Source organism: Euprymna scolopes, chromosome 8, assembly GCF_053919585.1.
Source record: "Euprymna scolopes isolate OS-2025 chromosome 8, ASM5391958v1, whole genome shotgun sequence".
Classification (NCBI taxonomy): Eukaryota; Metazoa; Mollusca; class Cephalopoda; order Sepiida; family Sepiolidae; genus Euprymna; species Euprymna scolopes.
In genome coordinates, this window is record NC_136489.1 from 23,977,044 (window position 1) to 23,991,398 (window position 14,355).

General features: G+C 32.8%; 1 protein-coding gene across 1 annotated transcript in view; it reads right to left on the reverse strand.

The window, feature by feature from the left end:
* The window catches only part of LOC145283510 (nicotinamide/nicotinic acid mononucleotide adenylyltransferase 1-like), a 103,437-nt gene that overhangs the window by 56,945 nt on the left and 32,137 nt on the right, over window positions 1-14,355 (reverse strand). The window contains exon 3 of the mRNA XM_080132346.1: window positions 11,586-11,674. Coding sequence (XP_079988472.1) covers window positions 11,586-11,674 — 89 coding nt within the window. The remainder of the gene's footprint in view (window positions 1-11,585; window positions 11,675-14,355) is intronic.

A 14,355-nucleotide genomic window follows, 5' to 3' on the forward strand; every position in this document is an offset into this window, starting at 1 on the left:
GTGTATATATATTGCATATACCATATCTGGGACAGATATACATTAACTAACCGTGACCAAAAAAAAACGGCCCCCAACTCTAATTAGGCTGCGTTTCTTAGTGTTTTGTCCAAATGAAATGAAACTTTGGTCATAACTAGTTTATTATATTCAAAACATCACATCAAAACACTAGGGTCTTTGGCCTTTTTTTCTCCATTGACTGTAAAATGCTCAGAAAAATAATTGAATGTCCTCTGTTTTTTGAGGGTCACCCTGTATATATATATATATATACATATATATATATAGTAAGTTATAAAATATATATGGCAACTAAGCAGTATGGCAACTATAACTTACAACCTAGCGCTACCTACGTATTGAGCACTGTTGAAGTAAATACTTAGTTTATGCATAAATTTATACTTTCGTATATTAATTTGTGATTAAATTAAGTAATCATATATATATATATATATATATATATATATATATATGATTAATATTGAATTATTTAAATTTTATATATATAAAAATATGTACAGATGCATTTGTTTCTCCAGCATATATAAAAATGATGTGAACGTTTTTCACATCAAGATTGACATTATTTTGTCTTGTAATCAAATATAAACAATCAAATGGCATTTAAAAAAAAACAATTCCTTTTTCTGAAATGCCAATTTGTGTTCAAATTTCAATGAAACTTTCAATTGATTGCGAATGTGAAAAGCTACAAATTATGCTATCAAGACACAATTGAAAGTCAGTAGCACATAACCTAAATACATCATTAGCACAGTCAAACCATTGGAAATAATTAACTATTTGCACTCTCTGATACTGATAATGATACCTACAACACAAACAATACACATACACATGTGTGTGTGTGTGTGTGTGTGTGTGTGTGTGTGTGTGTGTGTGTGTGTGTGTGTGTGTGTGTGTGTGTAAATATAATGGTTGTACCGTTGTAGGTTCCATTCACTGAAACTCTTGCGTTTAGGCATGCACAATATGTTTGTATAAAAATATACTAAACGGTAATTAATAAAAACCTGAAGAAAGTGCTCAATACTGTTGTAGAGCAAATATGCATTTTATTTTTTATTACCATATTTTTCTGTTAAGTTACATTATTGTTTCGGCTACACAATGTTTTTTTGCCTACATGTAGCTTCCTGATGGCAAAAAAACGATTGTGTAGTCGAAACAATAATGTAACTTAACAGAAAAATACGGTAATAAAAATAAAACGTATATATATATATATATATATATATATATATATATATATATATATATATATATATATATATATATATATATAACTACTTCATTTACTCACATAAAATTAATATACAAAAGTATAAATTTATGCGTATTTACTTCAACAGTGCTCAATACGTAAGTAGAGCTAGAAAGTAAGTTATAAAATATATATGGTGATTAAGCTACACTGAATATTCAAAAACTATATGCAAAATCGCACCGAGAGATTGCCAACCGTCATTTAGCCACAAAATGTTCTTTTCTTATAAAAATAAAACTACTACCTATTAATTCCTATTTATTCCTAACTGAGCATCAAACAAATACCATAATACTTAGTTTGCTGCACCTTATTCTAACAAAGGTCTAAGAAAAATTTATGCCAAATAAGCCTTAGTATTTTCTAGACCTCTAGAGTAAATGTGGTATTGTGGTGACTAATTCCTGTTCATCTTTAACTCTGCATTAAACAGATACCATAATGCTTTGTTCCCTGCACCTTATAACAAAAGTCCATACAGAATTTCAGCCAGATTGGCACAGTAGTTTCTGAGAAAAAGTGGAACAGACAGACAGAGAAATATAATACAGATATTGTATATTGCCTATTGTTCAACCCATTCATTCAAAGGCAGATTCAAGATGATGAGGTGAAAATAAGATGGCCGGCAGCAATGCAGTTCACACATGGAGTTCAAATAAATCCACTAAGACGATAATAAAGGAATATCTAAGAAGAATGAAGATAACGATTAATCGACACAAATCTCCGCTTGAGATAAAAAGAACTTAGAAAAATGAGAAAAAGAAAAGAGAAAGCAAAAAAGAGAAATAAAAGAAAAGAGAAAAGAAAAAGAAAAGAAAAAGAAACAAAAAGAGGCAAAGCAAAGAAAAGAAAGGAAAAGAGAAAGAAAAGAGATAGGTTCATAAGAGTAGTGGTTGATGGGCAAAAATCAGAAGCTCATAGTATTAATGCTGGAGTCCCTCAGAGGTCCATCCTGGGTCCAAATCTCTTCCTGATCTACATCAATGATCTTCCAAATCACATCCTTAGATCATACATAGATATTTATGTTGACGACACTACCATCTATGCCAGCACATCCAAGGCCGTAAATGGCCAAGTTCTCTCTGATTCTCTCTCTTCTGATCTTGAGCAAGTGGTACAATGGAGGAAAAAGTGTCTGATTACTTTTAATGCATCTAAAACCAAGCTTCTATCTTTAGATCATCAATGCTCTTATCTCCATTTGGCATCAATTGAAATGAATGGCTCTCGTCTTGGGGAGGCTCCATGTTTTGACAATCTTCTGGGTTTGACCTTTACTCCTGATCTGAAATGGAACACGTACATCAAATTCGTTGGCAAGGTTGCTGGTAAAATGGTGAGATCCTTCTACCGATCCTGTAGATATCTACCTGATGATGCAATTCTCTACATATATAAGAGCCATGTACATCCAAGGATTGTTGCCATATCTGGATAGGAGCTGCTAGAAAGGACTTATCCTGCCTTGACAGAGTTCAAAATAGACTTTGTTAGTGGGGGATGCCCTTTTCTCTTCCCTACAAGCTCTTACTCACAGAAGAGACATTGCGAGCCCGTCTCTGCTTTATCGTTATTTTCATGGCAAGTGCTCGTGTGAGCTCCAATCTTTGGTCCTTCCTCCTCACCAAACTTTCACGAGAAACACCCATCTAGCTGAATCCCTCCACTCTTTATCTGTGCCTAAACCTAAACGTAGATTCCATGAACAAAGCTTCTTTCTTCGAACTGCCCACCTGTGGAACTCTCTTCCGTTTTCCTGCTTTCCAGCTGACTACAATATGGTCATCTTCAAGTTCAATGTAAACAAGTTCTTGATGAGTTGTTCCTCTTAAGTAATCCACTTTACCAAATTTACACTACTAACGATTACTATGATATTGTCCCATTGACTACTGTACACTCTTTCACCCTCATCCTCGAGTGGCCTCTGGGCCTTGATAAGTTGTGACTTCTTTGTAAAAAAAAAAGAAAGAGAAAGAAAAGAAAAAGAAAAAGAAAGAAAAAAGAGAACAAAAAGAGAAAGAAAAAAGGAAAAAAGAAAAACGCAAAGAGAGAGAAGAAAGAAAAAAAAAAGAAAAAAAAAGAAAAAAGTAAACAGAAAGAAATGTTAATAGTGATAATGAGTGATATTAGTTGATGCTTATGTGTCACGGCTTCAAACGGCTTATTTACTTAATAAAAGATAGCTTCTGTAGAGGCGTGGATAAATCACCATGGTTACTGAAGGATGTTGGCTGTTGATTTTCACAGGTTGTAAATGTCATAAAACGAAATACTCATGAAGACAATTATTATAATTACTTCAGCATTGTCGATTTCTATGCCACTGAATGGCAGATAAAATAAAGAAAATAAATAATCACATGGGTAATTTCTCCACTCAATATGTGGTTTACATAACCGCCGCATAGAAGAGACAAACAAAAGGATTTATTACTAGGCCTGGGACAACAGAATATTCTTTTCATTGTTTAGACTCTGATGTATATATATTCGTTAATATCTTATATGTTTTTATATACAGTAATGTAGTTCTCGGTTGATTAACTGTCTGTGTCGGATAGATACTCGGCAGTCAAAACAATGGTAAGAATATTCCGTTGCTGTAGCCCTATTTATTACACATCTAATTAATATTTTTAAAAAAATCTTCTTTTAATAATAAACTACCAAGTATAGGTGTGATGGAAATTGCGCAACCCTTGCCTCACAATTACACGTGCAGCTGCCCCTGTAGGGAATATCCTTTGTCTTTCGAGACTGAATGGAAGCATCAATATGTTCCAGTCTCTTTGCTGACGGTTCCCCTCTACCTATAACATTTTTTTTTAAGATTAAGGTCATTATGCATCTCCTGTCTTTGCAAAAATAATCTTTTGTTTTGGCTAGATCCTTAAATCAAGTGGCTTCATGCCTTGTCTAGATCGATTTCCATTAAAAATTATTATTAAAAATAAATATTTTCCTTCGATATAATTTACAAAGTAAAACCAAATTATAAAATATAAATAAAATAACAATTTGTCGCTTATGTTAATTTTTATGAATAATTAAAAGGGCGTTTTTTATTGGTTAAAATTAAAAGTTGTCTTTTGCGCTTGTATTAAATAAGCAGATTTTTCTTTAAAAGTCAATATAAATCTAAAAAATTCTTTCAGCAAGAAAAGTCAGCAAAAATTTGTTTTTTTAAAGAAAGACAGTAGTTTAAAAAGGCGTCGCAATTACCAACATTTTCAAAAATGAAGAACTAACTTAAAAAAATCGATCTTTCGAAAGAAAAGATAAGAGAAGACCAAAGCAAAGTGTTAATTTAATTATACTTTATTTGAGTATATATATATATATATATATATATATATATATATATATATATATAATCGAGATAAGACACTGATTAGAAATCAGATGAAAGATCCTGATAGCTATTACTAGAAGTAATCCTAGCCAAAAAGGAGAAGCTCAATATTTAAGCATAGATCAATATGTAAGTTTAGTGGTTATATTTAAATTGTGTCAATACCTAAAAAGATTTTGGATTACATCTAACAAAACACACTCAATGCACCAACGAATACGGCTGCCTCTGTATACCTTTTGGAAAATCAATAAGGAGCAACCACGTTTTTTTGTTATATGGGACTACTGCCTTCTCCCCTTGACCAATATTCTACCTACCTGGATTTATAACCCTGGAGGACATTGTATTCCTTCCGATAATGGACTGTCCAGATTGTATCAAATTCCCTTTTCCTATAATTATTTCCATATAATTATCATTCACCACTTAAAAAACTATTTTCAATATATGTGCTGAAAAGCAAAATAAGTGTCTATTCACAGCTGAACATTTTGCTAACCGCATTTCATTTCCTCTGATGATATGAGCCTTTATTGAAAATCCATGGATTAAGGAAATCAACATAACCCCCTTCTATATATTCCTTTTGTCAAACAATAAATTCTTAATTCGAATATATGTGTCTGTATGTTCTTTTTTCAGAATTTAAATATAACCACTAAACTTTATATATATATATATATATATATATATATATATATATATATATATATATATATATAATTTAAAGGAGATTAGAATAATAGTCTAAAGAGCTAAGTGTATTTTAATGTAATCGTGAAATTACTAGTTTAATTAAAATACAGGAAATGCTCGTTGTAATTTAGATATATAATAAGCTCGATAGTTAAATGTCCTAGAGCTAATTCAATATTAAGTAATGTGATTTATAATTTAAAAATTAAAAAAAAATTTTTTAAATTTAAAAATCAAATTTTAATTAAATTAAAAATCAGTTTCATAAGAAGGAACAACAAAAAAGTCAATTATCTGTACGATCGTTTCGGAAATCCGTGCTTTTTATTTGTGGTATACATGAAGTCACGTAGAACAATTATACATAGTTTTTTTGTTAAGCACGGTCTCCTCATCAGCAAATTTAGGAGGATTTCTATTGAATTGAAAAGACACCAAAAATAAACCTAGCATTAAAAGTAAGGCAGATGTTAACCAGGAGATAAATTTTGTACATTATGTACAAAAGAAACCCTAAAAATTTTAAAATATGAAGATATAAAAAGCACTACCAAACTAGTAAATTCAAGACACGAGCTTCTATCATGTAATCATAAACGTTGGTTTAAATTTAATAAATATAAACCACCTTAAATCATTAAAAATTACTCATTAGTAAAAATAGATCACTTTTTTTTTTTTTTTTTTTTTTTAATAAATTAAGTTAGACCAATTACCGCCCTTAGACTCGTAAATCAAATAATAATTAAAGCCAATAACACATGACAATTATCTCCCCTTAAAAACTTGCAAAATAAATATTCTCTCTCTATATATATTAACTGTAGCGTCTTTAAATCAAAATACGCTAACGGAAACAATTTACTGCACGAGCGTCGCCCTTTTAAAATTCATCATTCAATAAAATAAAAAGCTATAGCAAACATCTAAATGACTACTTTAAATACAGTTCCTGATTTCAAAAAAAGAAAAACTAAAAGGTAACTATATCTATATATTTTTAAATCAAATTTATTATGTAAATTCAAAAAAAAAAAAAAAATATATATATATATATATATATTTTTTTCTACTCATTTCTATCTCTAACCTACACTAATTTTCTTATAAATTTTAAATCCAAACCTTTTACTTCAATTTTTCAGATTCATCTGCCTTACTTTTAATGCTAGGTTTATTTTTGGTGTCTTTTCAATTCAATAGAAATCCTCCTAAATTTGCTGATGAGGAGACCGTGCTTAACAAAAAAACTATGTATAATTGTTCTACGTGACTTCATGTATACCACAAATAAAAAGCACGGATTTCCGAAACGATCGTACAGATAATTGACTTTGTTGTTGTTCCTTCTTATGAAACTGATTGTTAATTTAATTAAAATTTGATTTTTAAATTTTTAAAAATTTTTTTAAATTTTTAAATTATAAATCACATTACTTAATATATATATATATATAATCTGAGGTTATTGTTTTCTAGAAGCTAAGTAACAATGAAGTTTAATGAGATTAATAAAGGATTACTCAATACCAAAGTAGAGCAGAGTATACTCTTCATTTGTTTTTACATAAGCAGTAATATGTTGCTACACATTCATGAGCATGTTTCAGTCAGCTGGTTACCAGTAACTAGAGACCTCTTCAGGTGATACAGCTTATACGAAAGCAAAGTTTGTAATGAAAATATTAGGTCTCCTTTGTCACAGGGAGTTAATATCAGGAGGTTTCATCAGATGATGTTCAAAATAAGATTTGGTTGTAAATAAGACCCAATAGGAGTGTGGATTGTCTATAATTGCTTTAAATATGTTCAATAATCGTTTTTTTTTTACTTACAAACGTCTTCAAAAAAGTAAGTGCTTAAGTTTAAGCTATTTTTATTAATAACTAGCAGTTCAGCCCGGCTTTGCTCAGGCCCTATGTATTGTTCATAACTTTATGTGCATATATATATATATATATATATATATATATATATATATATATATATATATATATATACTAGCAGTTCTGCCCGGCTATATATTAAAAAGTGTGAATATGTAAAGTAATGCTTTTCTGTATAGTAGTCTTCCTTAACTACCATAGAAAAAAGACAGACAAACATTTTCACTTTTATAGATATATAGATAGCTAGATTGGATGCAATATATAGCAATGATTTAAAAAGTATTAAAAAAAAGACTCATGCGCCATCACCGAGAATTGAAACCAAAACATTCAGCTCACGATTTATTTTGCCTCTGCCGTCAATGACTGGGCTATGAAAACATGTTTACTGCAAGACTCAAATTAAAACATGAACCAACAGCTACTACGTTATGCATTCGTAATGCCAGTGTTCGACCTCCACCTGGTAAATTTCATTTTTTTAATGTTCACACTTTTGCACCGATTTTTCTGGGTTAAAACCAAAATATAAAGTTTTGCATGGATTCAAATACCTTATATATGAAATTTCATGTCTGTAGACCAAAAATTCTAGTAGGAGTTTGGTAGGCAAAATTTGTTAAACAAAAATATATACGTATACATAAATATATATGGAAACAATTTTGTGTTTACTATAAACTTTTTATGCAAATATTATGCAAGCATAAATCATGTAGAATATCTGCATGAATATAATCACACGTAATAGTTAAATAAAGATGATTATCCCATTAGAAAACCAAAGCAACTAATAGGGAATTAATTACAATGAATGTTTAAAAGAATATGCAAACTAGCTAGATCTTTTGCTAGTGAATGCAATTCCACAACCCATATATAAGAAAATTGTATTTTCTTTTTAAATAAATAGAAAAGAGGGTTTTTAATATGAATATCAATACACACAAAAGAAAAACGAATTTATAGGTGTATAGATAGATAGATAGATTAAAAAGTTTGACTCATGTTTAAATAACCTACATCTAAAATTTCAAATGTTTAGACACAGAATTGACGGAGGAGTTTGATAGAGTCTGCAAAGGTCAACTCTTTTGAACTTTGACCTCTTGTCAGCCAAATTTTCGTCCAAAAACTAATTAAAAACCTTGCCGCATGTCTGAATACCTTTTATGTAAAATTTTAAATGTTTAGACCAAAAATTGGCTGAATAGCTTCCTAGAGACTGCAAAGGTCAAATTTTTTTAACTTTGACCCCTTGGCAGCCAAATTTTCAGCCAAAAATTGATTAAAAAGCTTGCCTTATAGTTTGAATACACTTTATGTAAAATTTCAAATGTTTAGACCAAAAATTGGCTGAGTAATTTTATAGAGACCGCAGAGATCAAATTTTTCTTAACTTTGACCCCAATTTTGACCCTTTAAGATTTATTGCTAGTGACTCAAATCAAATTAAAAAGTTTGATCCATGTCCAAATAACCTACATCTAAAATTTCAATTGTTTAGACTTAAAATTAGTGGACGAGTTTGGTAGAGTTTTCAAAGGTCAAAATCGTTGAACTTTGCACCCTTGACAGCTAAATTTCTGGTCGAAAACCGATTAAAAAGATTTTCCCAAATCTCAATACCCCTTTATGTCAAATCTCAAGTCTGTAGACTGAAAATTGACAGAGTAATTTGGTAGGGAAATGTACACACACATACAGACACATACACACACAGAGAAAATTTCACTTTTATAGATATATAGATAGATAATTTTCCTGACACTATATACGAAGGATATTCCAAAAGTAAGGCCTCTTGTTTTTTTATTCAAAAGCTAAAACGTTGTATGGCTATGAAGATGGGAATTCTACCATTAAAACAAGTGACTTTTTGTGCTCCAGAATTTATTTTTCTACATAGTCACTATTCTGAATGTACTTTTGTCAACAATGAACAATGCCTTAATCATTAACATCTGGAGCACAGGTTGTCACACATATCTCTGTCATCACTCTGAAATCGCCAAATTTATCTCCTAACTGTGCTGATATCAACTGCATCGGCTTTGTAAATGTTCAACAGGCACTGGGGAATGTTGATCAGTTCAAATTTTTTGCATGGAGGAATTTAATGGTGCATTTTTTTTTTCTTACACCATCAATATCTGCAATAGAAAAATGAAACATTCAAGTCATAAATTCATAAGTTCAATCATAACAATGCATTTTGCAATTCCCTCTGATCCATTCAGGCAGAATAAAAAAATAGGAGGCGTTACTTTTGGAACGACCATCATAGCTCATCAAACAGTCAACATTTAGAAAAACAGTTCTCATATATGGTCCCTTCGGTTGCATATTTTGTGAGGATTATATACGAAATGCCTTTAATAAGTTTCCAGACCTTTTTTGTTTTGGCATTTAAAATTGTTGTAGACTCTTGAAAATTATACATCATATGAGATGACTAACCAATTTTTATGATTTCAGATTCAAATAAACAGCTACAACAGGAATTGGAATACATCCTACTAAAACCTGATTGTCAAATCTGGTGAATTTCAAAAATGCAATCTGGATGTGAGAACACTTTAGAAAAATGACATGCAATAAAATTCTGTTTTAAACTTGGAAAAAATACCAACGTATGGAATGCTTCAGACTGCTTTTGGACCATCTAGCATGAATCTAGCATCAATTTTTGAGTGGCATAAGAGATAAGGCAGGGAGTTTTTCTCCTTCTTTTTCTATATCACTATGTCAGGTTTTATGGATCTGTTTTCTAGGTAGATAGCTGAAAGGATTGGATAGTCATAGTGGATGGTGCAAAACTTATTTCCAACTGTTCTTTCTGGTATATGTTTCCAGGATTTGCTGTTGCATTTAATATTCAACTTTTTACAGATCATCCAGTGAAGATATTTGCACATTTTATTGTGCCTGTCATATAGTATCCCCCCGCCTAATAGAACCTTACAGTTGAATGTCAGGTGGTTCATACTCTACTTCTGCGTGACAGAACCTGCACTTGCTATCATTGCTTGTGTGCATGTTTGCATGTTTGGCTAAGACTAAAAAGAATACAAAACAAACCTCCACAAAGTTATTATTTTCTTGATCAATATTACTTTGGATTAATATCTAGAATGCCTACATATCTAAAAAGTTAGAAAAAAATTATTGATTCTTTGACCATAACTGGCACAAATTTCATCAGGTGTGAGAGGCTAGTTTTCCAGCCAGATTATACACTAATAAAATGGAAGTAATTTTGAATTTTTAATCAAGAAGTTTCTTCTCTTATGCCAACTCATTTCTTGAGGAATCTATATAAAATGAGTTGTCTGTGAATATGCGTGTGTGTGTGTGTGTGTGTGTGTGTTCATAGAGAGGAAAATCTAAGCAAAGAAGAAAGAAAGGATGGGGAAAGAGAGAGGGAAATGATGAGTGAGAAAGAAAGAAAAGTAGAAATTTAAATGCTACTTTTATATGGAAAATGTGATAGGAAGATATTTTACTCATATTCCAGTTTCTTATAATAATATTAAAAAAGTTATTTTATTACTATTAAAAATATTACATCATCATGGAATATAAAAATGTTCTTTTTAGAGAGTTTCCAGAACATTCTAAAATGTGAAGTATTAAAGTATTCTATTTTGAGCAATTCTAGAATGTTCTAAAATGTGAAGTATTAAAGTATTCTATTTTGAGCAATTCTAGAATGTTCTAAAATGTGAAATATTAACATACTCTATTTTGAGCTATCCTAGAACGCTCCATTCACCAAAACTATTAAAAAAAAAACGCTGTTCGCATAAACTCTTTAGTTATGCACATAACCGTTATACAGCTAAGATGCTAACTACTGTTGACTCTGGCAAAATTTCTAGAATAATTCTCCAGCTGAAAAGAACTTATTTAAAAGAATTAATTACCTGCATCCCTCAAAGAAAAACTGGACTTTTGGTAAATATAAAGATTTCTCTCTTTCTCAATAACCAAAGAAATATTATTTCAATGTTCTCTTTTTACTCGATTTTTCTTTTAAATAAAAACATTAGACTGAAGTTAAAATTGATTATTTCCCTTCGACCTTGTCAAATGTTTTCAAATCTCCAGTAGTAAAAAAGAAAGCATATTTAATATTTGTAAATAGAGTTTTGTTTATTCTTTATGTTAAAATAAATGTTTCCTTGTTTTCGACTTGTTTTATGTAAAATAAATATTTCTTTTGTAATTGGGTTTTTAGGGTTATTTTTTTATATTTGTTACAAGTTTAATATCCCCTAGATACAAGCACATAACAAAGATATTTTGAAAAAAAAAATAACATATTGATCAGCCATACCTTTTTAGCATAATGATCAGATACTGGAGACATAATTCCAGCAATGACTCGGTACCTGCCAGTCTTGTTAAGTGTGTCTCGTGCTAACTCTGTCAAAAGAAAATGGGAGAGTAATAATTGTTAATAAATCACTTCCAATGAACAAATAACAAATTCTACAAATTACAAAAATTAATTACAGAAACAAGATCACAATTGTAATGTCTTTACCAAATAAAGGGAGACCACCGCAGGTGTCACAGGAGTTACGGCCCCTGGCGACATCCGGGGTAGTGGTCAGTCTGATATCCACCGAGCACGATATTCCTCGTTCGTTTTCTCTCTCTCTTCAATCTCCGTCCATCCTACAACCTCACTATGGTAATAACCGATATCTAGCAAGTATCGGTTACTTACCATAAGGATTATCACATTGGCGACGAGGATAGAGTAATTTACAAAAATAGACATAAGAAAGCACGAAAAAAAAAAAAAACAACAACAAACAGTCACACGTGTTGCAAAACAAACATGGCTGCCCTACCTCACTACCCGGAATTCGACTGTGAGTCAGAAGCCAAAGCAGCAAGATGGACGAAATACATTAGCAGATTGAGGAACTATTTTATCGCCCACGACATAGAGAGCGATAAAAGACAAAAAGCAATTTTGCTAACGTTTGTTGGTGAGGCGATGAACGACCTCATTGACGAATTACCAGCCGAACAGACCACACCAGGAGAAAACGAAACCCACTTCGACAAACTCGTCTCGGCTATACAGGCTCATTTAAATATCAATTAAAATAACATGGAATACAACCGATTTGTATTCCGTAACATCAAACAAACCACGCCGAATGTAGAGGACTTCTACCGGAAATTGAAAGAAGCAGCAGCTACATGTCACTTTGCAGACGCAAACGCTGAGATAAAGTCTCAACTGATAACAGGCTGTTCATCAGAAAAAGTCCGGCAAAAGGGTTTAATAAATTCTAACATGTCACTACACGACTTGATAAATTATGCCAGGACGACGGAAACAATAACAGCGTACCTACAACAAATGCGCTTAGAGGACACGACAATACAAACTACTACTGCAGTAGTAAACAAAGTCACGTACGGACAGCGACAGACACGTGACTGTCCCCGGCAAATTCAGTGCAGGAATTGCAACGGAAAATATCCACATGAACGAGGACCAACGTCTTGCCCAGCATTCCAGAGCCAATGCACTTATTGCCGGAGATGGGGGCACTTCGCCTCTGTCTGTTTTAGAAAAATGAACGACGAGGACAGACAACGTAGAACAAATCGTCCTCCACGTCCACAAGTCCAAACCAGCCACCGACCGGTGAACTGCATCGAGGACAACCAGCAGGACTTAACCAGCGGCAGTGACACAGAATATGTGTTTCATACAGGTAAGATGAAAAACCTTCCCTGTTTTGATATATCTTTTGGCAATAGCCACCAAACGTTCAATGTGTTAGCCGACTCAGGAGCCACTATCAACATTTTGTCTGAAGCAGATTTCAAGTGTTTAAAACCGACACCATGTCTCCGACCGACAAAAACTGTGATATCTGGATTTGGGGTCAAGCAAACTACTCCAGTTCTAGGCCAATTTAGGACCCTCCTAGAGTTTGGGGGCATCTCCTGCCAAGCTAACATACATGTAATAAAAAGCCCAGAAAAACCTATCATTGGCTGGGAAACATGTGAAAAGCTTAAACTTTTATCAGCAAAAAAGCTCCCAGTTAACCACATCAGCAACTCTGACACACAAATCCCGCAGACAACCCTTAAGCTTTTGGAGGACTATGCAGACCTATTCAATGGCTTAGGTAAACTTAAAGAGAAAAAAGTCCATCTGCACATAGATGAAAATATACCACCCATCGCTCAGAGATACCGCAGAGTCCCCTTTCATGTAAGGAAGGACATAGAAGAGCTAATACAGAAAGACGAGAAACTGGGGGTGATTGAAAAAGCGGAAGGACCAACCTCGTGGGTATCCCCTATTGTGGTGGTACCTAAGAAAGACCAAAGTAAAATCAGAGTTTGCATTGATATGAGAGTGGCAAACAAAGCTATCAAAAGGGAACGTCACCCTACCCCCACACTTGATGAGCTGAAGGCCATTCTATCGGGAGCCAGTGTCTTTAGCAAGTTAGACCTCAATCAGGGCTACAACCAGTTGGAACTAGCTGAAGAATCCCGATACGTTACCACGTTCGCAACACACCTGGGCCTATATAGATACAAAAGACTATTTTTCGGTGTCAACTCCGCCAGCGAAATATTTCAGGAAGAGCAGGCACTCGCAGGGATTGAGGGAGCCATCAACATCAGTGATGACATTCTTTGCTTTGGATTGGACCAGCAAGACCACGACGGAAATCTCCAGAAAGTATTTCAACGACTACGCGAAAAAGGCCTAACACTGAATAGCAGCAAGTGTGAATACAACAAGACGTCATTGGAATTCCTCGGACACACATTCGGTAATGAAGGCATCAGCCCAAGTAACCGTAAAATAAAAACAATCCTCGAATTACCAGACCCCCAAAACGCATCAGAAGTCAGAAGTTTGTTGGGGATGACCAACTTTTGCGGTGCACAATTCATTCCAGACTACGCAACCCTGACTCATGAACTGCGTCAGCTAACAAAAAAAAACACTCAGTGGTCCTGGACTGAGCACCACACTGAATGTTTAAAAAACCTCAAGGAGGCTTTGAGTAAAGCATGCTCACTTGCCTACTTCGACCCTAACAAACATACTG